Here is a 22,163-nt window from a genome sequence, read left to right as displayed (position 1 = left end):
TGAAAGAGTGTATGTATCCATACACACACACATAAATACTTACATAGATGTCTTGGCCTGTGTTGTTGAACAGTACTTGGATTTTGCTTGATGCACAACCTCTTCCAGGAAGATTCAGCCTCTCAGAACAGGATGAGTAAAAATTAAACAAAGCGTGTTTCTCTGCAACGTCTCCTCGTCTCCCATCTGGGAGTGATGGGAGACAATGACACCCAAAGTGTGTTGCCTACGCCCAGTTTTGTTTACGCTGTTGTCACTGCAGAAAATGCTGCTTCACACAGGTAGGATGGCAGAAATGGCACCAGGGTTTTCAGTGCTGCGGTGGAGATTTCGGGGTGTTCTGCCATGACTTTAATCCAGAATACTAGAAGAGTTGCTGCCTCAAACATACATTTAAGGCACCGTTATTTGTGATCTCCAGTAGCAAATCTTCTTGTACAGCCATGCTAGTTTCACCAGGTTTGTTGACAAATGGGTCACATAGCCATTCCTTGCCAGTTCGTGGGTCTTTTGTGGTTGGGAAGTAGCGCTCAAACTCCTTTAAAAGCAAAGACGAGCGCTCTTGCAGAGAATGAAGGCTCAGGCTCAGGCTCATCCCAAATCCCCGCTAATATTGGACACGTTTCAAACATTAGCGGGGATTTTCTTTAGGCGGCGTCCCCACAAATCCAATTTGGCTTTAAATGCAGCTACTTTATCTGCCAACATGAAGACAGTTGTCATTTTTCCTTGAAGTGACAGGTTGAGTTCATTGAGCAGGTTGAATATGTCTCAGGTAAGCCAGGTTTACGACCCATTCCTTGTCACTTAAAGGTGTTGCCAGTGGCAACATCTTCTCTGGGAGAAATGTCTGCAGCGGCTCCCGCGATTCAAACACTCTGGCCAGCGATCTACCCCGGGATGACCATATTATTCTGTGTACAATAGACGTCTGTGCTCTGCGTCCATCTCCTCAAACAATTGCTCAAACACATGGTTAATATTGTCAAAGTCGTCTGTTTCTGACTCATTTTGCTCACCTGTGGGTTCAATTTTGGCGCGTAAGACGTAAACGAGAGAGTCCGGTCATTTCTCAAAAGGTTTTTCAAACTAAAAGATCATTCAAACTCAGCTAATCCATAAAATCGCATCTCCCTTTATTATGTCTTGCAAAGATTTTGAATGCGTAGTTATCAAAGAGTGTTTTAACAGCATCTCAGCGACCACAATTCAGATCATTTCTCTTCCTATACCTATACCTTCTCTTCCTATATATGTTTTCCTTGCTCCAGTGATTGTGTCAGTTCTTCCTTTATAACTTAAAGTTGTGGATTGCATTCTGAAAAGCCACTCTCATGTCTAATTGCATCACTGGCTGGGGTAAAATGGACAACGCTGACTGCAGCGTGGCCCAGCTGAAATATGCCTGAAACATTTGAAGTCTCGGACAAGGTTAGGCAGATGTTTTTTAGATGTCTGGCAGTTGCTGTGTTTATTTTCGAAACACAGGATCCATAGTCTGATCAAGGGTCCAAATTTCAAAATGAGTGCCAGATAGTGACGCACAAAGTGGTGTTTTGGTTTAAGCGGAGACTCAGCAAACAAACTCCTTGATTCCAAATATTCTTGAATGATAATGTCAATGAAATATTTTGCATACAAGTCAATTTGGCTCATTCAGAAACTCTTCTAGTCATTTCACAGTATCTATCTAAAAGTACTCAGAATGGCTAAAGTTTTCAATAAACCCATCAATGCTATACGACCCCAAATTATCTCCAGCAATACAACTGAGCATTTCATCACCAACGCAGATGCCATGTTCCTCAAGGTTTTTAAATCCACTAACATCTTGGTAAATACTTTAGCACACCCATAATGTTCTAGGTCACTTTCACGCGGAGGCCAATTTGATAGACAAAAGATAGACTGCAACAACAAGAGGATTAACGATTTCAAAGGCATCCTGGATTTTCAATGAAAAACTGGTTGGACTTTAAGTCTTGACCATTATTTATGTCACAAAAATGAGCTGAGATTGTTTTACAAAGCTGCTGTTCTATTGAATATTTCCACAAATCTGATTCTAATAAACTTATAGATTGTCACAGGGATGTTATAAGCAAACCTTTCTAAAATATTTTCATCAGTCCCCAGTTTCCCTTTTTTTGGGCTCTATTGATCTCTATTAAACATTTTTGTTGAAAGTCTGAGCCTGTGCACATGTTGTGCTCGGTGCCCCTGATGAGAGACAGAAAACAGATCTGAATCTTTCATGCAGTCCCAGGTTTTAGCAATAGCCTCATCTGCAAGACACAGGTGATTTTAAAAAGTGAATGTCATTTCCTCAAAGTCTAATCCTGTCCCAAATCTTTTCAACAACTGTCTGTACAGTATAGTAGGAGCAGGAAGAAGGAGCTGCCCCTGTAATTTCAGGTAAAATAAACAGACATTCCAGGGAAACGAAATGTAGAAAATGTTCTCTAACATTTTAGCCTGAAAAAATAAAAGGAACAACTAAGCTTAAAGTCAGTAATCTTAAATTGAAATGGGATAATTTGGTCAGATTTAAGCAGCACAGCAGAAGAGCTCAATTCAACAAAACCTTGGTGTGCGATTTTCTTTTTTAAAACAATTTTATTAAAGGTATTCATCAAAGTAGGCAGCAACACTTTCCTATTTCACATCATGATATCTTTAAAAATCCAAATAACTGAAGTTTAATATCTTAATCTGCATTTATAAAAACCACAAAAAAGTTTCACAAAGTATTCAAGGGAACTTAAAACCTCCTTAACTTAGTGACTTATTCTTTTAAGTTTCAATAATTTCATTATCTGAGCTTCAGTAATAACAAAATGAGGTCTTTTGTCAAGAACCTGTCAAACAAAACAGAGAACGGGTAAAAGCTAGGACCATTATGATTTACATGCTACATAAACACACAAAAATAATAATTATATGTACATTATATACTACATAAACTGGGTGAATTGAGGACTGTCTTTCTAAATGTAGAGGACAAATAATATAAAAAAAACTACGGGTTAATAAATGCAGTGGTCGTTTATAATTAATATGATTAATTGTCATGTTTAATTCTTTGCTTTCAAATGTATTTGAAACACACAAAAAAAAACAAAGTTTGATTCTCTTCAACAAATCAATATTTTCATTACACAGATAGTCACTTTTTTTGGAGGAATATCAGACCAGCTGATTCAAGTCAATGAGTGAAAAGAACATGGAAAAAATGAGTTTTATGAAAGAAGAATTATGTGAAAATATGAAAACTGAATGGTCATTGAGAGTCAGACCGAAACATATCGAGTCAATGATTCCTGTTGAATAAAATCCTATAGTTCAACGTTCACGTGTATTTTCCTTTTGCCAGCAGGGGGCAGTATCTTAGTGTATCATCAGGTTTTCTTCAATAAATCTCACGCAAGCGTCACTGTTTGGTGGATATAGAAAAGCCTGAATTTAAGAACTGCACATAACCTTTAAGGACAAATACATTTTCAGTCTGATAGAGTCCCACCTGAGTCTGCTGTCCTCCAGCCCTGAAAAGACAGATATCTGAAGTCTTCTTGATGACTTCAACACATAAAAACACACACGAGGACTTTTTGGTGCACTTGATCATGGACGATGATCATTTCTTATTGGCTATCCTTCTCTTCCTGGTGGCCAGCATGTCATAGAAGGGGTCTCTGCTGATGCTTGCCCTACAGAGAGGGAACAGAAGGAGAAATCAGCCGATATTTTTGATCATTGGTAGCAGTAATATGCAGATCTGCTGACACCACATCAGTTAGAATTTTCAAATCCGAATCAAATCAAATCAAAACCCAAAAGACGCACAGAGATGATTGGGGTAGGGTGGGGGGGTGGGAGTGCTGAGTAACCTGAACGATCGAGCATGCTGAGCCCACCAATCTGAAAAAGTGTCCACACTGTGGTTCTTTTTAGAGCTTTTTCCACTCTGACGTGTGAAAGAGGGTGCGCCATGGAGTGTGTGTGCATAGCTGTGTATGACTCTGCTGACCACAAGGCAACCCGCCACTCCTTCTGCCGACACAAGTGACAGCGAGGTGCGATGTGTGAGCTGTCCAGCAGTGACCGTAAGAGACTCACACCTTCACACTACTGACACATGTCCGTGAATCTGGGGGTGTGTGTGTGTGTGTAAGACCGAGGTGGAAGTGAGCTCATTCACCAGAGCAGAAATCACCACTGAGTTATCAGCGTGGACGTGTGGGAAACAGAGACATTATTTAGTCACGGCGGTCGTGCGAGGGAGCGCGTGAGTGTGTTCGCGCTCATCTGCACAGTCGCGATCAAGCTCGCAGCGCTGTGTGAATATATGTTGGTCTCACAGCCAAGGTCAGGCATGAGAAAACGCCACCTGGGAGCAGCTTGGTGTTGGCTAAGTGCCCTCTCAGTGTAAATGGAGCCGCACTATTGCAGCATTACTTACTTGATGGATTTGATCCACTCCTCTTTCTCCTCCGGTGTGGGGGCTGATATCCTGTACACGACATGGTTGCCCTCGACGACCCGTCCATCCGCCTCTGTCTTGCAGGCCTTGATCACCTGACCTTTGTGGTTGGGGTTGTAGAGCTCAAAGCAGTTCTGGGGAAACATGGCGTGAGCAACATCAACAACTGTGTTCCTTATTTATTCGATTTGGGCATGTTGCTGCTTACAGGCTTCCTGGGCTCGTCTACCTCTCTGATACTGAGGTTCTCCAGGGGAATGATCCCACGAGGTTCTTTATCCTGAACACAACAGTAAATTCAGCATCAAGGCATCATTCCCAAGGTTGGATCATAATTTATACTTATGCACCACTTAGTTCTATGAGCAGTAATATTCTGCACTGACTTAAAATTAAAGCTAAGTTGGTGATATGAGCCAAGATAAAAGATAAATGCTTTTTTCTAAGGATGCTGGTCATGTAGAGGACAGCACCCAAGGGAGAAGTAACACTACACCCTTCATTTACCAGAGACTGATGTTAGGTAGGTTTCAGCAAGGGGGGGAGACCTTGAGGAACAGCTTTGTGTCCTGCTTGTCATCTTCCGACTAATGAGGAGGCTTGATGGAGGGGCGGGGTGTGGAGGGGGGTGTGTGTGTGTGCGTGGGGGGGGGGTTGAGACAGCTGCCTATCTGAGGGGCACGTGTGTGGTGGCAGGGAGGCGTTCTTTAAAACCTGGGATTTTGGGGTGAAGCGTGGGGCGACAGGCTGCAGGTTGGGGGAGGCAGTTGGTCTTGTGGCTTAGTGGCAGCAGATGTGTGCCAGAAACTTTGCAGATGTTTCCCATGATGCCTCATGTTAATTGCTGGAATGAGGATGTTGATTTAGGTCAGAAGGGATACATCTGTTTAAGAGGAGAGCTGGAAGGCAAAGACCTATGTTGTCAAGTGTGTGTGCGCGCGTGTGTGTGTGTGTGTGTGTGTGTGTGTGTAACATTATATTCATTTGAATGCTTACTTTAGCGTGACTTAATGAGATGAGTTAAACATATTAAAATGAGCTGATTGACAAACCCAAATCTGGTTATATGTTGGAAGCACACATGCATTCACACACACACACACACACACACACACACCACACACACACACACACACACACACACACACACACACACACACACACACACACACACATGCACAGGGTTTGCCCACTTACTGTTGTGTATTCAAAGTAATAGAGGCAGTTGTCGGTCAGGATAAACCACCGCCTCTTCCAAGTCTTCACTCTGCCACCTGCACAGAAAACCACAGCACAAATGCCTTGAGGTGATCCAAATTCTAACCTGCCCAAAAACCCCAGCTCCACGTGCCACATCTGGTCCTGCTTATCGTCTCTCTGCTTTATTAGCCTGAATCACAGGCTGCAAACTCCCTTCGGCAACCCCCTCCTTGTCTCGGGAGATGGATGCTAAAGACGGTGGGGGAGGGGGAAGAGGAAGTGGAGGGGACGGCTTGTAAAACCTGTTAGCAAGCATGCACGTGAGTACAATTTAAGGAATAAAACACTGGCTCCTTATGAAGAAACAATCTCTCCATCTGCCATCCACCCCATAAAAAGAAGATTACTGGGATTATTGGATTTTCCGTTGATTACACTACTAGTGATGCAATGAGTGGTTAAACTATGTAATCAAAAGAACATAATGTGATCCGTGTCAACGTACAGTCTGCAATATGTGTACCATAATACCATCTTTGCTGACTTGACAGATTAAGCATAACGCAGACTTTACAGATTTACATCGTGCAATGTTCTTTTGACCCAGATTTGCCGGCTATGGTAAAACTGTCTATATTATGCATCTGTTTACATACATATGCCCTGATTCTGATTCCCACATAAAACAAGAGTGTAAAATTTCTTTTGCAACGTGTATTTTTTATGCTATATGAACTTTTTAAATCTTGTAATTTACAACACGATGTGGAAGATGATAGATTCCGATAAACCAGCCAGTGAGAGAGATTATAATGAGATTATGTTGCTACACAGCTTTGTTTCAGAAAAGTAACATTTGAGATTCAAGTGTTTAACAGACCAGCTGAATGCTTCATTATGTAGAGACTCTGAAGACAAAGCTAAAATTAGCCTGGAAACCACTGCTGGTGCAGTTTATGGAATAAAGCACAAAAGAGAGAGAGGAAGATGGGAATCAGCACATTGAGGGAATGCAAGGATAGCAGAGCCGAGGAGCCCTTTCCATAGGTGTCCTGGTAGACACTGGAGCTGATGATGTGCAGGAAAGGAGGCATGAAATGATCGGATCAGCTAACCTCAGACTGATCTCAGTCTGTTCAGGAAAATGTTATTTGAGTCAGACCAATGAGTAAACAGCCCCAAAGGAATAGTAGCTATCTTATTGCCATAGCTACAGTGTTTCTTAGATTCTTGCCAGCTGAAGGGATTGAAATCAATTCCATATCAGCAGACAAATGTGGAGTTGATGTGAAAAACAGTGTATGATAATAACTGAGCTTCAGAGGTAAACTTTGGCTACACCTCCATATTTATTCAGTCACAATAGGAGGGCAACTGTCTGCTGACAGCTTCTATAAACAGAAATATGGGAGCTCACACTGCATAGTTCACACCGCACCCGTGGAGCTGTGATTTCAGGAACACCTTTTCGGAGCTAAACTAGCTCTCACTTGTGATATATGGCCAACTGCTGAAGTCCTGGTAATTAGAAAGGTGCACGGTACAGCAGACAGCAGCTCTAAGGTTTGAAACACCAACTTATCATATTCTATTTTCAGTTAAAGTGAGTAAGCAAGTAAGTTTATGCATAGTTTTAAGATATTACAAACTAAGATAGCCCATCCACTCACAGAGAGAAGCAGAAAAAAATCTGATGTGTTTTAGAAATCACTTTGATGCAGGAGTGAAGGAGAAAAGAGACAAAAGAGGCATGTTTAAAGAGGAGAGATGATATAAATGTGAAATGACTGGATAGAAGTCACAGATCTAATTTTCCAGAACCCTTCAGTTTCTTTTCTAATGTTGAAATTGCTAAACTATTTCAACAAACATCAAGCAGAAACAATGTTGCTTCTGCAGAAGACAGACCTGGTGTTCAGAACCAATAATGTAGATGCAACTTGTGCCTGAACACTTTCTGGCATCTGATATTAATGTCTAAAGTTGTTGATAATTAATGTGTTGTTCTGCACATTAGCATGTGCAGTGACAGTGCTAGTGATGCTGTAATGTCCTCATCAATCATAAGCATATCAAATGTTTTGTAAATAGTTTTATAATTATGCTCTGAATGTCACATTTTAGATGTCACACGTTTGCATTTTTCACTGATGAGATGTCGGCATCACTCTCCCATTTGGAAAAGTCAACCCCGGTGCACGTACCTAGCTTCAAAAGCCAGCCTTCTCTGTCAGGATTGAAGAACGTGTGCGTCAGATCGTTCCCATCATCCTCTGGGATTTTGAAAGGCTCATTTTTGATGCTGTCATAAAGGTTCTGCGGGAGAGGAAAAGCACAAACAAAAGGTAAACAGAGAGGGAAGTGGGGAGACGCTGTGACTCGCTCATCACCACCCACACACGCTCATCATAGTCCAATCCTCACCCTGAGAAGCTCCTCTGGCAGATCACCTCCCTCATTGATGCCTCTGTTCATGGAGATAAATCGCTCTACGGGGGGCTTGTCCCTGACGTTGGGGTTGTGCAGGCTGGTATTCAGCATGATGATAGCAAATGACAGCACGTAGCAGGTATCTGAGAGCATCAATGAAGAATCAAACGGGTTATTTCCTGTGACTGTGTGCTACATGATGTCTGTATTTCGATAATCTGTTGCTGAAGATTTATTTCATTCAGCCACAGTGTTGAAAACAATGGACACTGTTTTTATGGGGCAAACAACCATATGAAATGGCTGTTTGCCCGGCATAGTGGCGTTAATGTGTCCTGCATCAGTGCAAAAACACGACCAGACCAAAACACCCAAATTCTTCACATTCCTTTAATTCGTGGGAGTTGAAAATATTCATCTTTAGCTGTGTGCTCTTTACTCTGGAGGCCAGAACCGTCTGTAATAAATCAAATATCGTCTGATCCAAGACACATTTTTGGGGTTTAATCTGCCCCATGAATGAACCCCCCCAAACACACAAAGCGTTGCACCAATGTAAGATAAAACGTTTCGCCCCCTTAATATAACATTTTTTTCTGCTAGAGAGTAAGTTAGGGAGAGTAAAATGGGGGTTAGTGTTTCAGTCTAATGTAAAACACACACACACACACACACGCACACACACACACACACACCACTGGCTGCCTGTAAATGAATCATTCATTCACCTCTGTCTATCTCCTCTCGCTGACATACTTTGGGTCTCTATTGTCTGCCTAAATGGAGACACTCTCTCCAAAAAAAAACTGGAGGAACCGCGCAGGCTGTTGGGCCGGAGGACGGCCATATTAATCAGAAAAAAATAAGATAATAAAGAAGGTAGTTTATCATCAGAACATGAATCCCCAGCTCCCACCATGTGGTCACATGCACCTTCAGTTACACAAGGTGACTCTTCTTCAATAATTCACCATCAGTTGTAGTTGAAAGCTTTGTTTTAGTCCGTGTTCCATTCCATCACATCGAGTCTAATAAATAATGAACATGGCTCGTTTGTTGTGGGTTGTTTAGTCTCGCTTCATCTCCAGCATGTCAACAGTGACACGCAGCTAGCGTAATGAGATAATCCCCACTGATCTGTAGTCCCAGGTGAAGCCGGGATGCTACGATACTGTCAAAAAGGCCAAAACGGCAAATTCATTGACCATTGAATTAAATCCCTTTATAAATTTAAAAAAACAAACAGCAAAATTGATTTTAACCTGACAGAGACAACATTGGTTTTTGTCTGAAAGCAAAAAGCAATCTGTCAAAATGAGCTAAAACAGCTGCACGTGTAGTTGTGACCAGATTATCACAATGAAAGAGCTCAGAAACTTTAATTGAAATAATTTAGATACAACAAAAAGCAATGGCCGTGTCACAAAAACAGATGAAGCTATCGAAGCTAACCTGTCGACTGAAAGACTCCGGGGTTGCACTGGCAGTACCGCGAGGCAAATGCCTCCATCATGCGGTCGATCTTCTGGGCTTCGCCTGGCAAACGGAAGCTCCACAGGAACTGCCTGTAATCAGAGGAAGGGGGGGTTATTATTTCTGATGCCACGGATCAGGGTGCCGAAGGTCCCTCTGCTCACCGTAGGGCTTGGACTAAATTGAGGTCCGCAAACTCGTGCAGCTCCACGAAAGCCTGCAGCACCTTGATGTTGAAGTCGTCCCTGCGGGAGGAGAAACGACGTCATGAGAAAAGACTTGGACCCACATTTCCTCCGCAACAGCAGAACTCTCAACCTGAAGTCTCTTGACATTCCTGTCGTGTTTGCAGCTTTATTCACACCGGCTGCTCCGAATTAAATCTGGAGGCAGTTTTAACAGCTGTCCGCTGCTGGTTGTTTCTGCACCCCGAGGAGACGGGTGGGTGGCATTGGTGGTCTGACTGAGGGAAAACAGGCCAAACCAAACTTTCTGGTTGCAGCATTTTTGGTAGAGGAGCAGACAGGACGGCCTGTGTGAAGTGGTGGCGGTGGCAGCCTGCTCAGGTACACCACCGGCCTGGACTGGTGCCTCTGGGCTGTGTAATGCAGAGATGAAACCTAGAATTCTGTGCTGTTGAGGAAAAGCTGTTTGATTGATGTTTATTATTGCAGCACTGTACTGACCAGGGATTAAACACTATATAAAACTCATGTAATAAGTACAATTTTGCCGAGGGCTGCCAGACTCACTTAAATTGAAAGAACATTCATTCCCAAAGAAATAAGAGGAGGATTGTATGTCACAAACAAAGCTGAATAACGCAGAGATAATGAAAACTATCTGTCACCTCCACGACCTGTTTTCCTCTCTTCATCTCCGTGTAATGATAGGTTCCACCTCCTTGGACAGGCTCCATTAGTAGTAATTACTGAGTGCAAACTCTCAGCCTATCCTGAGTGTTTCCTCTGGGTCGGAGGCCTCTTTGATTAGTATGTGAATGGAGCCTGTTGCCGGCAGCCTCATTCACACTCATGTTGTGTGCCCCTTTGTCTTTGACGCAGGTTGGATGGTAAATAAAGCAGCCAAGCGGCCTCCAGCTACGCCTCTGTTTGGATATGCAGTCAGTCAAAGCTACAGAGCCCTTTTCATTTTCTCTGTGACATTTCCTCTGCTGCTACTCACTGACTGATGTCGTTGTTGCTCAAACATCAACTGCCTATCAAAGATTGACACCTGTGATGCCTCAGATTTGCTCAGATCAAATGTTATACTTTATATCGAAATGGTGGAATTCTGTAGTTAAATAAAGGTACCTTTTGGGCTGTGGGCTGGCTATATATTAGTGAAGAATGGGGAAATTAGCAAGGTAAAGTGGTAAAGGAGGGTTCAGAGTGGCAAATAGGTAAATGATGGAGGAAACTAGCATGTAATAGATGCCTCAATACACTATGTGTGTTGAATGGAGATTAAAAAAGGCCACGCTCCCAGCTCACCTTCCTAGGCTGTCAACTGTTTAAAGGGTTGAAATTGAAATGCTCACATCTTATAAATACTAGACTAGACTTTTTTTTGCCTTGTTGGACTATGGAGAGCTGCTTTATATGAACACTCCTGATCAGTTTATAAAGGAATCAGATACTGTTACAGCTGTGCTTTGCGATTTATTACAGGTTGCTGATATCATGTACATCACTGGTCCCCGTAGGCTCTCTCACTGGCTGACTTTTATTTCTAAATCTATTCTTGGACCTCTGCTCACATATTTGTGTTTAGAGCACCGCTGACATGGCTGCAGTAGATCAGATGGAGGCTCTGAGAGTCAGAACTGAACTGGACAGAAGCGCCTTTAAATGTTCTGCCCCCTCTATCTGGAGTAACGTACAGAAGGAAATGTAGGACAATTATAAAGAACAGAGGAACAAACTTTCTGTCCACTTTAAAATGTTGCACATACATTTTGGTAGAGCATCGCTCCTCTTAAATCCAGCTCAATCTCCCAGAACTGTGGATTTGTGTTTGTACTACGAGGGATAGTAACCAGGTTTTGTTGTAGTTCCTCTTTTCCTTCATGTTGTTACCACCTAATCTCCCCCTCTGATAACACCATCCATCCGAGCAGCTGCAGGACGTTCGTTTCCCTTCATTATCTGAGGGTTTGTGTGCACCTGGACAAGCCTTTTAACTGCATTCTAGGTTCACATGGGCAGACCACAACAGCCTACCCACACTGTTCCTCTTTCACCAATAAGCCATCATTCCCTTCTCTTTATTTATTTTATGTAAGGAGAACGCTCTCCTGCGGCCTGCCCTGCCTCACCGCTCGCCTAAGTAGTCTCCGATGACCGTCTTGTTGAGGCCCTCCCCTTTGTACAGGAACTGGGCGATGTCTTCGGGGGTTTGCTGAAGGAGGTCGTTTTCCAGCAGGAACTGGATTCCCTGAAGAGGAACAGGAGAAAACAAGGGAGGCTGTTTAGGTTTCGCTGCTGACAGGTCTGGATAGTTTGATCTGATTTAAAACAGGAGGATGCGCTGCACCTTCTTGGGATCCATATTGAATTTCTTCCTGCCCATGGCGATCTGTTTGTTTCTCTGAGATGTTTTACTGCAACACAGAATCATGATGGTTGAGATTTAAATACATTATAACACAGAATAATCCTATAATAAGCTTAATAATATTCTCCAGTTGTACTGGAGAACATGACCTCCCACTACATCTGCCATCTATTTACTGATTTTGAATGTGTGTGTGTGTGTGTGTGTGTGTGTGTGTGTGTCACAGGTTAGGACACAGTGACAGATGAGAGGACAACACAGATGTGACCTTAGTGACAGACACATGCAGCGCGTGTGGCTGATGGATTTATACGACACTCAGTGCGCCGCATATCAACTGTCAGTGTTTGTTTAACACAGATGCTGGACGGGGAACACACAGCGTCTAGCCAAACGGCTGTACACACTAGAGTCAACACAAAGGTGACAGGAAGGTTTGGTCACAGTTTGTTTATCGAAACAAGGCAGGTTTGCTAATCTGTTATCAGGACTATATTTAAAGATTTAATATTAAAAACACAGTGTTTTAGCTGGCTAAATATAAAAGAATTCTAATATTTAATTGCAAAATGGGTTTTTCACGGGCTGCAAAGGGCTGGGATACACGAGCGTGTCATCTACCTTTCTCCGACGCACGTCAGCTGCTCGATCTCCGTCATGACCTCGGCTATTTCAAACTTCAATCTCTGAAAGAAGAGTGCGACAGGAGAAGGCAAAAAACTCAATTTTCGTCTCTTGACGCTGCGCATCTTAGTTACGATGCAGCACTAATCAAATATGGCTGCAGATACACATATCACATCCACTCACACATGCACACGCTCACCTCAATATCATCGAGAAGCTCCCTCTTCCTGCGCCGGATGTTTGTCAGCTCATCCCTCTCCTCCAGGGACAGGTCCTCGGGAACTGAAAGACATGATGCAGATAGTAGCTCACAAATACCATTAAGTGCCAGAAACTTCTGAAGGTGGAAAACGGCTCGGCTCTCATCACCAGCCTCAGCGAACTGGAAACACTGTCGGGTTTTACACGGTGCGGCTGCAGTGACGCTTATCAAACAGCCAGCACACTCCTGCTAATTAACCAGAGGAGGAATGCAAAGGGTCTTAATTATTTGGCCCACTCCTTCCTCCTCCAGTTTGCTCTGGGGAATTTCTATTAATGAAACCATTTCAGATTAAATTTTCATGCAGAGGATTTGGAAATTGAACATCTACTCAGTCTCGATCTCGTGGCCAAGAGGATTTTATCGTTTGTTTTTTTTTAACCTCTCTGCCTTGTATCTTGTTTCATTTGCACCCACACACACACTTTATTTCACATTTTTTATTCATCCTTCTCAAGCCTTTTGCCTACATGTTGCCAGTCGAGTTGCAAATACAGGATTTTGTTACTCCCCCTCACAGCCAGGAAGCGGCGCCAATTAAAGCAAAATAAGGTCACTGGGTTGAAGAGGATGTATGCAGCCTAATTTTAATCCAGCAGCACTGTGTTGAAGGGAGCCGCGTTGTCTCAAGAATGGTACTCACATTAGTGCTGAGACAAAAAGGGCTTCCTAACCTTGTTGTTGAATCCTGAAGCTCTTTGACAAGAGTCAGCTGAGGAGAGGAGGACTCCAATTACAGATACGGTCAATTCTTAGATTTAAATCTAAATTTGAATGTTTTTTTCCCCTCTCACAAGACTCAATAAAGCACTATATTGAAACCATGAGCCCCCCCATGGATGCAGCACTGTTCTTAAAGCAACGTTTAGTCCAAATTTACTCCAATCTCAAGACATTAATGCAGCTTAAATGCATCCAAGGCTTTCACCTGCTTATTTCAGCATTTCAATCTGGGTTTATTGTTTTTCTGAGGTTTTAACTGTTTATTCTGCAGTCATGTGTTTTAATTGAAAAAGAGGAAACCTCCTCTTCAGTCTGTTCTGTGGAGCTTCAGTCGGCTTCCTTCATAAAACAGACTCGCCACAGTTTGCAACCAAACCACTAATGGGATCGTCGTATGCTTACTTTTTGATATGTTGTTTGCATCTATAAATTACATGTTTTGTGCCAATCCACATTATTTTTTGGGTTGCACAGAGGGAGTCATGTGCCAGCAGGAGACAGCACCCTTTTTGGTTCCAGTCATTAGCTAATGGAGATATCTGCAGGCACCACAGCTGCAATCTTCCTTCATCACAAATCTAAAGAAACCACAACATACATGGAAACACCTACAATTGCAATGAATTTCAATATCCTTACATTTCTTCTAGTGAACATGCTGCATCTCAGATAAAAGAATGGACAATAAAACCTCTCCAAATGCTGCTGTTCCTTCTAATCTTGTTTAGTGGTCAGGGGCTCCTCCATAGAGGTGGTCCTCCAATTATATTATTAACACACTTCCCCTGTGACCTTCCATGACTCATTCAGGAAATTAGTTTAGTGTCTTTGACAAGCACACGGGGACAAAGCTGACCGTTGCCTTGCTACTGGCTTTTACCAAACCCAGCCATGTTTCAAAGATAATCTAGTAAAATCAATTAGAGTGAGTCTAATTGATTGGGAAGTGAGTCATTGCTTCATGGTAAAAAATCAATCTTGTGAAGGCCTTGTCATCTACAGTAGCTGTAAGTGGTGAGGCATTGCTTTTAATTTCTCTATGAACATGGAAAATCCTGCTGTTAACCCTGTTTTTAAAGGAAATATGCAGCATTAGAGCTCAGATGTGTTCTGTATCTGATCAAAGGTTGAAGCCATCCAAAGGTTTAAACTCCAACATGTTCCACAGAGAACAAGAGAACACTCATTTCACCCCTAAACACAAAATCCCTCAAAATCTACTTTCAGCAGCAAATCCCCTCATGCTCTTCACACCCAAAAGCAACAACTGTCCCTGAAAGCCGAGGCTAAGACGGCATTAAGACTAATATTGGGAGGCTTTATCGCACAAACTCCACGCTAACTTTCTGTTTCATATCTTGTGTAAAGCAATTTCATTCAATCCGTTCCATGACTACACAACTTCTGTAATGCCTGGATTGATAGCAGCTGTGCAGGATGAAGAGTGGGGGTCCTGAGAGTGCATGGCACTCATGTAAATCCTGTCCTCACTTAACGCTGGCTGTAGTCCCAGTCTTCACTGATTCATGAGAACAGGAGGATTTGTCTAGAGCCACTAGCGACTTTAGCGCCCTAATGCCTTTTGCAGTGGGTGGGCATCTAAAAAAATAAATAAAATAAATTAACCCTGTTACCCCATTTGGCCCGGCAGCAAAGAGGAACACGTGCACGGAAGGAGGAAGATGAGGGAAACATCCTCCAGATCGCAACTCTAATCCGAAGCGCGTCGCTCCCAATCCTTCCGTTGACGATGACGAGCTTTGCAGTCTGGGTCGTACGCAGCGACGGACAGAATTTCACATGAGCACATACGCACCGAAGCCAGATGGCAATAATCCTGCACGTTCGCACCGTGAGCCCGACACGAGTCTCTCAGAGCAGCAGTGTGATGTTTGACAGTGGATCACCAGACGTTGCTCGAGCACCTTTAACCTCATTTTTCTCTCGAACTGTGGATGATATAATGTGCAGCAGAGCTTGCAGGGGCAGGGAAACAAAGTTATTGATGCACAGGGTCAAGGGTCACGTCCAACTTCACGCTGCACTTTGTCCAATGACTCGAACCTTTTCCCGGCTGAGGCGGACACATTAATAACAGAACAAACCCGGAGTTCTGCAGTCATGTGATTTTATAACAGACATTCTCCAAGAACAGCCCTGGCCTGTTTATGCAGACAAGGTTCGTTTTGTTTCTCTTCACCCTTGATGCAATGTGTTTAACCCCGCGTTCTAGTTTTGCTTCATCACTCGGTGAATGTTATTTTGGATTTTAGTGGAAAAAACATAAACCTCTACACAAAGTCCTCTCTTGGGGTTTAATTAAGACTTTTACATCAACAAAGCACCAGAGTCTTTGGGGAAAGAAATAGATAGAGTTGTATTAGATCCCACTTCCTGCTGAAAGGGGAAATAACCTAAACCCATAATGTATTAATCAAAACATGGATGTTAGCATCAAAAAACATGCGTGTTTCTGGATTATTTTCATGAACACAACACTTGTGGCCAATTACAGCTGACACATGACAGGAGAATTGTTTTTAAAGCAGCAAGCAGCTGCAACACATAACTTAAGTTGCTCCAATGTAAAAAGAATTCCTGCATTTATAGCCTAAAAAAATATTATTTGTGGTCACACTTCCAAATTTCGACCTGCACAAACATTTTATGAAGGCATTCTTTATTTGATCGTGTAGCAGAGGAATTAACAGATGCCAGAAAGGAAGAGAGGGGAAAAGCTATGCAAAAAAAAAGCTTCCCTTTAAAGTAGAATTCCCGATCAATGGATTCATGTGGCGTTTGTGGTTGAGAAATTGCAGGTTATTACAGCACTCTGGGATGTGGCCTGTACAGCAAGAATTCAATCATAACAGCTCTGGAGGTTTGCGTGAGAAAAGAGATTTGGGGGGGTGGGTGCTGATATGGCTCCTAGATTTTAAACACTGCTGGGGTCGCAGAGAGAATCTGGGGCTCAGAGAGCTGAAGAGCCTCCACGCTGATTGCTCTGGTTAATCTGTACTTTTTGGAGGGGACCCCTGCTGTGAGTGCATTTGTGCAAAATTGCATACGAGGTGGTCTGCACACCAGGTCCTCCTCATATCACACATCTGCTTGGCATCAGCGCGACGAGAACGCTGCTTTCAACAAACAGCACGAGTGGAATCTGCAGGGCTTCCGCTGCCATGTGCTGCTGGCCAAAATAACCACGATCTGCTGATGTGATTGGCGTGAGAATGAAGTAGATGGATGAAGTCTCTCCATCCAGGAGCAGCATGATCTGCTATCATGGAGCGCTGTCCAAGTAGCCTCCAGTTACTCAGTTCCTGGCACTGTGTCTCATTTAGATTAAAAAAACAAGGTTTTTATTTTTAAAACCTGCCATTATGTGGCTATAATGACAACAAAGGGGGTTATCGCGGTTGTGTTCGTGACTCCCCGCTTGACAGACGTGGAGTTGACGGATCCTGACACCCCAGTGACCTTCTCTGGGCGTCAGGTGATTGGCAGGAAACAAATGAGCGTAAGGGATTATCTGATATCAACACACCTCTATTATGGAGGCAGACAGCGTCCTTGGCAGCAACCTGACAGCTGCAGAAGGTCCTTCTCATTCACTAAACCATCATATTTACATGGGGAGCAGATGCCAGCGCACAGCTCTGAGTCAGATTCCAGCCCATTTGAAAGCTCAGGAAATCCCTGTGACGACTGTGCGCCTGCCTGCAACAACAGTGACTCTGGCAGATCACCTCCCAAATAAGTCCAGAACTACTGTTGATCAAAGGAACTGAAACAACCCACGATGTTGACATGATCTCTCTGGCTGTGAGCACAGTGCAGGACCTTGCTAATGGATCTTAAATATTAACTATGGACCCGTCCCCTGGCTACCTGCTGGATCAAACAGCAGCGGCACCTTTCCTGAGCCAGGGGAAAACCCAAGACAACTCTAGGAAAGGAACCCGGGAGGAGTCCAAAAACACCCTGGCGGCCTCTGAACACATTCCCATCTCCATCCTGTCTGTATGGTCAGCTGGTCTCTGTTTTTCCAGCACATCTCCAACAGCCTTTTTATCTGTCTATGTTCCTCCCTGGCTCCCACTCATTTGATTTGCTGCTACTTTTGTCTCCCATCTGCCCTTTGCCTCACATTTAAATGGCTCCCCCTCTTGAAGCTCTTCATACAACAGCAGACATGTTGCCTTAATGACAAATTGCCTATCACACATACACACACTTCCATGGTGATGGGACCATGTCAGGAAGCCCCTCTCCCCTAATCGGGTCCACATGTAGACCTCTCTCTGCACACAACCAGTGCGGCACAGTACGAGCTCCAACAGAACCCCTCTACTTATCACGTGCCAGCGCTCTCTGTTAGAGTATTTGTTTTGCTAGTACAGTGTTTTGCTAGTACAGTGTTCTGTACATTTACCTCTTTAATTTTGTTCCACAACACTTGATGTTGACTGTAAAGTGTATTTCCGAATCCTCACCAGCCTGCCAGGTTAACCAACTGTTTTAGCAGTATTAGCTGTGTTGCCTAACTAGTATTTAATAGGAGTAGTTATTATAGATATGTTATAGTAATACTATGACATTTAGTGTTGCTGAGTCTCACTTGTTAAATGTAAAGCTGATTTTTAGGACAAAAGGGTAGGAGAGGTAGGTTTAGGGAAGGTAACAACCTTGAAAATGTTTAGAGAATAGCAGTTAAATAAGCATTAATGGCAGCACAAGCACATAAGGGTCGTTTCTCTGCTACAGCTAGCAGCTCAAAGCGTCCGCATGGCAACATGGGATGCAGAGAAGAATCATCTGCCGCTGAGCCGTTCACACGTTTTGCACCAAACCGGTCAGCCCGACATCCTCCCACACACTCAGCCACAGCCATAATAAACACCAACGTCCCCCTTTTCTTGCAAACTAATCCCCTTCTGTACTAGATGCTAGGAAATTAAAGCGGTGTTTATGCGGGTTTTCCTCAAAGCCACCTCGGCTTAGGTTTCCTTGTTGAGCAGAATGTGATATGAAACAATAATATCAGTAAGGCATGGAGCTGAGCAGGATGACTGTAAAAGATGCAGCAGATAAAAGAGAGGTGGGCCAACAGATAATGTTCAGAGTTGAAAAACAAAGAAACAGGCCAAAAAACCTTAAGAGACAACACAAGCAGATGGGAATAGCTGGTTTAGGGAAAGTAGAAGAACTACCCTGCATTGTTCTGGGAGAGAACTGTAGAGTCTGACAATAACCAAGAGAGAGCCAACTGTCTGCCCCACCTCTCAGCAAACTGACTTTCAGCCAATTTGTGCTTCTGTGCTTTTTCCACTCCTCCATTCTACTATACAATGATGCTAAAAAAAGACACATGACTAACAAAAAACACTTAGGAGTTGAAGGCTCCAGATTGTTCACCCATTACGAGGCTAGGCTCTGTCTGCTCTGTAGGACGTAAACCGAGCGGAGAAGCGCCAACTCTGATTAGCCCACGCCGTAAACATGCACTAATGAATTCCATTCAATATGGCAGAGGCCAACAAATACTTTTATTCAGTGTGTATTCAGGCTGACATTATTTTAGCTGCCTCTTGGGAAAGTTTTAAAATCCCTGCAGGAAGCAGGCCTCCAAGTTTGGTTCCTGTTGTCTGCAGATGTGAACGATTTGGTGAACATCTGCTAGAATATCACGACTCCTGGCATCACAGGCTAACAAGCACTTTTATTCCCAGTAGAAAACCAGCTCATCCTGGCACCTGTGCCCTACTGTGCGCTCTACACTTCCATTTTGGGTGGAATGAATCACCTCAGAGGTGATCGGAAGGCTCCCAATAAATGCATTCAACACTTATTTACCTGTCTTTATTCATCTACATCAAACTGAGTTCATATGACTCACGCTTGCCACGAGTAGAATGATGTTTTCAGATGGTGCCAAGGCTGCTGGGGATCAATTATGAGCCAAAGCAAACCCGAGCACCTCCAACAGTGTTAAGTGATGTGTGCAGGACGACAGGCTTTCTCTCGTCCTGTGCGCTCCGACACAACTGGCAAGACTTTGACAATCAGACGTGGTGGTGAGACACAATGAGGAATTTCCAACTTTAAAGGCTTTTGTGTGGCCGCGTCTCACTGCAAGAAGCGGTGGAAGAACAAACAGGCAACTATTTGCAAACACTGCGGCACAACACTTGTGAATAATAAAGGCTGCACTTCGGATTTAATATGAAATGAATTATTTCTAGGAGTAGTCCTTCAGCATAATGTGACTGTGAACTTGTCCCGTTGTTACCTCCCTCATTTTACAGCGGTTCTGTCACAAAAACAGGCCACCCTGGCTGATGACAGTCTTAAAAATCCAGTGGTAAAAAAAACAGTTGCGGGTCTCTCAGCCTTATTCTCATAATTGGACTGACAGACTGTTATCGGACTGAAGCCTTTTGTTTACACCACACCAGCTTGGAGACCTTCAGACCACAAGGCAGTTTGGATTATCTGTGTGTGTTTCAACAGTAGCGTGTAATAACTGATATGAGGCTCTGAGCTGCAGCCATCACGTGAGTGATAATCCACCATGGGTTTGCATTAGCAGGTCCGTTAGGTTTAGCCATATACCACGCTGCTCTGAGGTCCAGTATTTCCACCACTGTTATCCTGACACCACAGTGTGAAATGCAAAGGTTTTATTACCCTGAAATACATCAGGTGGTTTAAGGTCGTCTTTATTCACCACTGGGTCGTACACAGTCATTTGGGGTATTTTCACCCATGTATCAATGGGGGGGGGGGGGGGTTGCATGTGAATCTATAAGATCTGGTGTGGTGGAAACTGCAGCTTTTTTTCTTTCGTGTCTCTTTAGGAAACCCTGCCTGAACCCAACCAGGCTTTTTTTTTTAACAACTCCTCCTTTGTCTTCAGGAACATTTTTTTTTTCTGTAGGAAACAGACCATCCTGGTTCTCAAAAACCTCTGTGTCCCCTGCCTCACATCCGTCCATCCATCCATCCATCCATCCATCCCAGCCTGACTGAGGAGGGGGGAGGCGCGAACCGATGAGAGGAACAAGGAAAGAAAAAAGAAATCCACTAACCGTGATTGTCTTCATCCATGCTGACTGATGGGGGCTCGCAGAAGGTGTGCACGGCTGATACCTGGATGGAACCGTCTCAGATCGACCGCTTTGCAGCCGAAACGTCGGCGCTTCTCCCGCTGACGGAGCGGAGCCGGAGCCGGAGCCGGAGCCGGAGCCGGGGCCGGTGAGCAGCTCCACCGGGGACAGAGGGCGCGTCGATGCGAGTGGCGAGGACCGAGCAATGGTCTCCGGTACGAACGGGAACTAGAACAAGGTCCTGATTCACAGGAGGGACGTTTCACGGGAGTCCAACGGCGACGCTTCCCCGCTCCATCCTCAGCTGCTCCGTCTGCGCTCACATTCGCTACACTGCAGTGACGTCACGGGCCCGCCCCCAACCCTCGCGCGCGCGCGCAGGCACACACGCGCGCGCATACAGAGCTTCTCACCCACCAATGCTTTGATTCGATTCTTTGGACCTCGAACGCCTCTTGAGGCCTTCCATGAACGCAGATATGTTTTGGTCCATATGGAATCAATAATGGGTCAGTTCATAATTCTGTTCATAACTCTTCATAATTCCAGCAGTGTACAAGATTTTGCTAGAATCAACTGTTGTCAGACTTCAGTTTACATTGATGGCAACATCCTGTTGAAGAGTTCTGAAAACTATTGTTTAAAACTTAAAACTAAACCTTAAAACTGCTGTTACTGTTTTTAGTTATTCAGACAACACTGGGCATCATTTTGTTTGTTCCTTTTATTTTAAGGCAGTATGATGGTGCTCCTTTCATCTCATTCCTGTTCACACACACTAAAGAATAGACTGTAATAGCAGAAACCATCTTTAATGTCTGCTATAAAACCTGAGCAGGACTACATGATGAAATTCCTGCTGCTTGGGCTCCAAAAACAGAAACTCCAAATACTCAGGTGGGATTGTTTCCATCTGCGAGTTCACAGATAAAAAGCTGTAGCCGGGGAAATTGCGGGCCAGACCAGAAGCGACACACCACATGGAGACATGTCCCGAGCCGGCGTCCGGTCCAGGGAAGCTCTGATGCACCTTTGGTCTCCTCTTCAGCCTCACCTCACTCACACTGGCAGAAATACACCCCAGAGCGATCTATTTTATATACATCTATAAACGGTGTGATTTAAAGTTACGAGTTTATGTGTTTTCTTTTGAAGGCCATTAGAACAGTTATGCAACAAGCGCAGAAACAGTGGGGCATCCCTCCATTTGCTCGGGTACAGCTGCTGAGTCATTTCCTGCTGAGGTACCTGCTGGCAGACTGGCGACACTGACGTAAATGTCTATTACAATCGTCCGCTC

The 22,163-nt window shown here is 43.9% G+C and overlaps 1 protein-coding gene across 1 annotated transcript; it reads right to left on the bottom strand.

The window, feature by feature from the left end:
- Positions 1–2,596: 2,596 nt before the first annotated feature.
- LOC130537937 (cytohesin-3) lies at positions 2,597–21,196 on the bottom strand. Its single transcript, XM_057055094.1, has 13 exons — positions 20,846–21,196; positions 12,969–13,051; positions 12,764–12,828; positions 12,122–12,188; positions 11,904–12,022; positions 9,748–9,828; positions 9,563–9,675; positions 8,105–8,253; positions 7,885–7,996; positions 5,678–5,754; positions 4,689–4,760; positions 4,460–4,614; positions 2,597–3,707 (listed from the first exon to the last, which is right to left on the bottom strand). The coding sequence occupies exons 1-13, from the start codon at positions 20,862–20,864 to the stop codon at positions 3,635–3,637; spliced, it is 1,185 nt and encodes a 394-aa protein (XP_056911074.1). The 5' UTR covers positions 20,865–21,196; the 3' UTR covers positions 2,597–3,634.
- Between the last annotated feature and the right edge of the window lie 967 nt (positions 21,197–22,163).

The sequence above is a fragment of the Takifugu flavidus genome, chromosome 1 (assembly GCF_003711565.1).
Source record: "Takifugu flavidus isolate HTHZ2018 chromosome 1, ASM371156v2, whole genome shotgun sequence".
Taxonomy (NCBI): domain Eukaryota; kingdom Metazoa; phylum Chordata; class Actinopteri; order Tetraodontiformes; family Tetraodontidae; genus Takifugu; species Takifugu flavidus.
The sequence above is the reverse complement of the archived record's forward strand: the minus strand, read 5'-3'. Positions and strand labels throughout refer to the sequence as shown.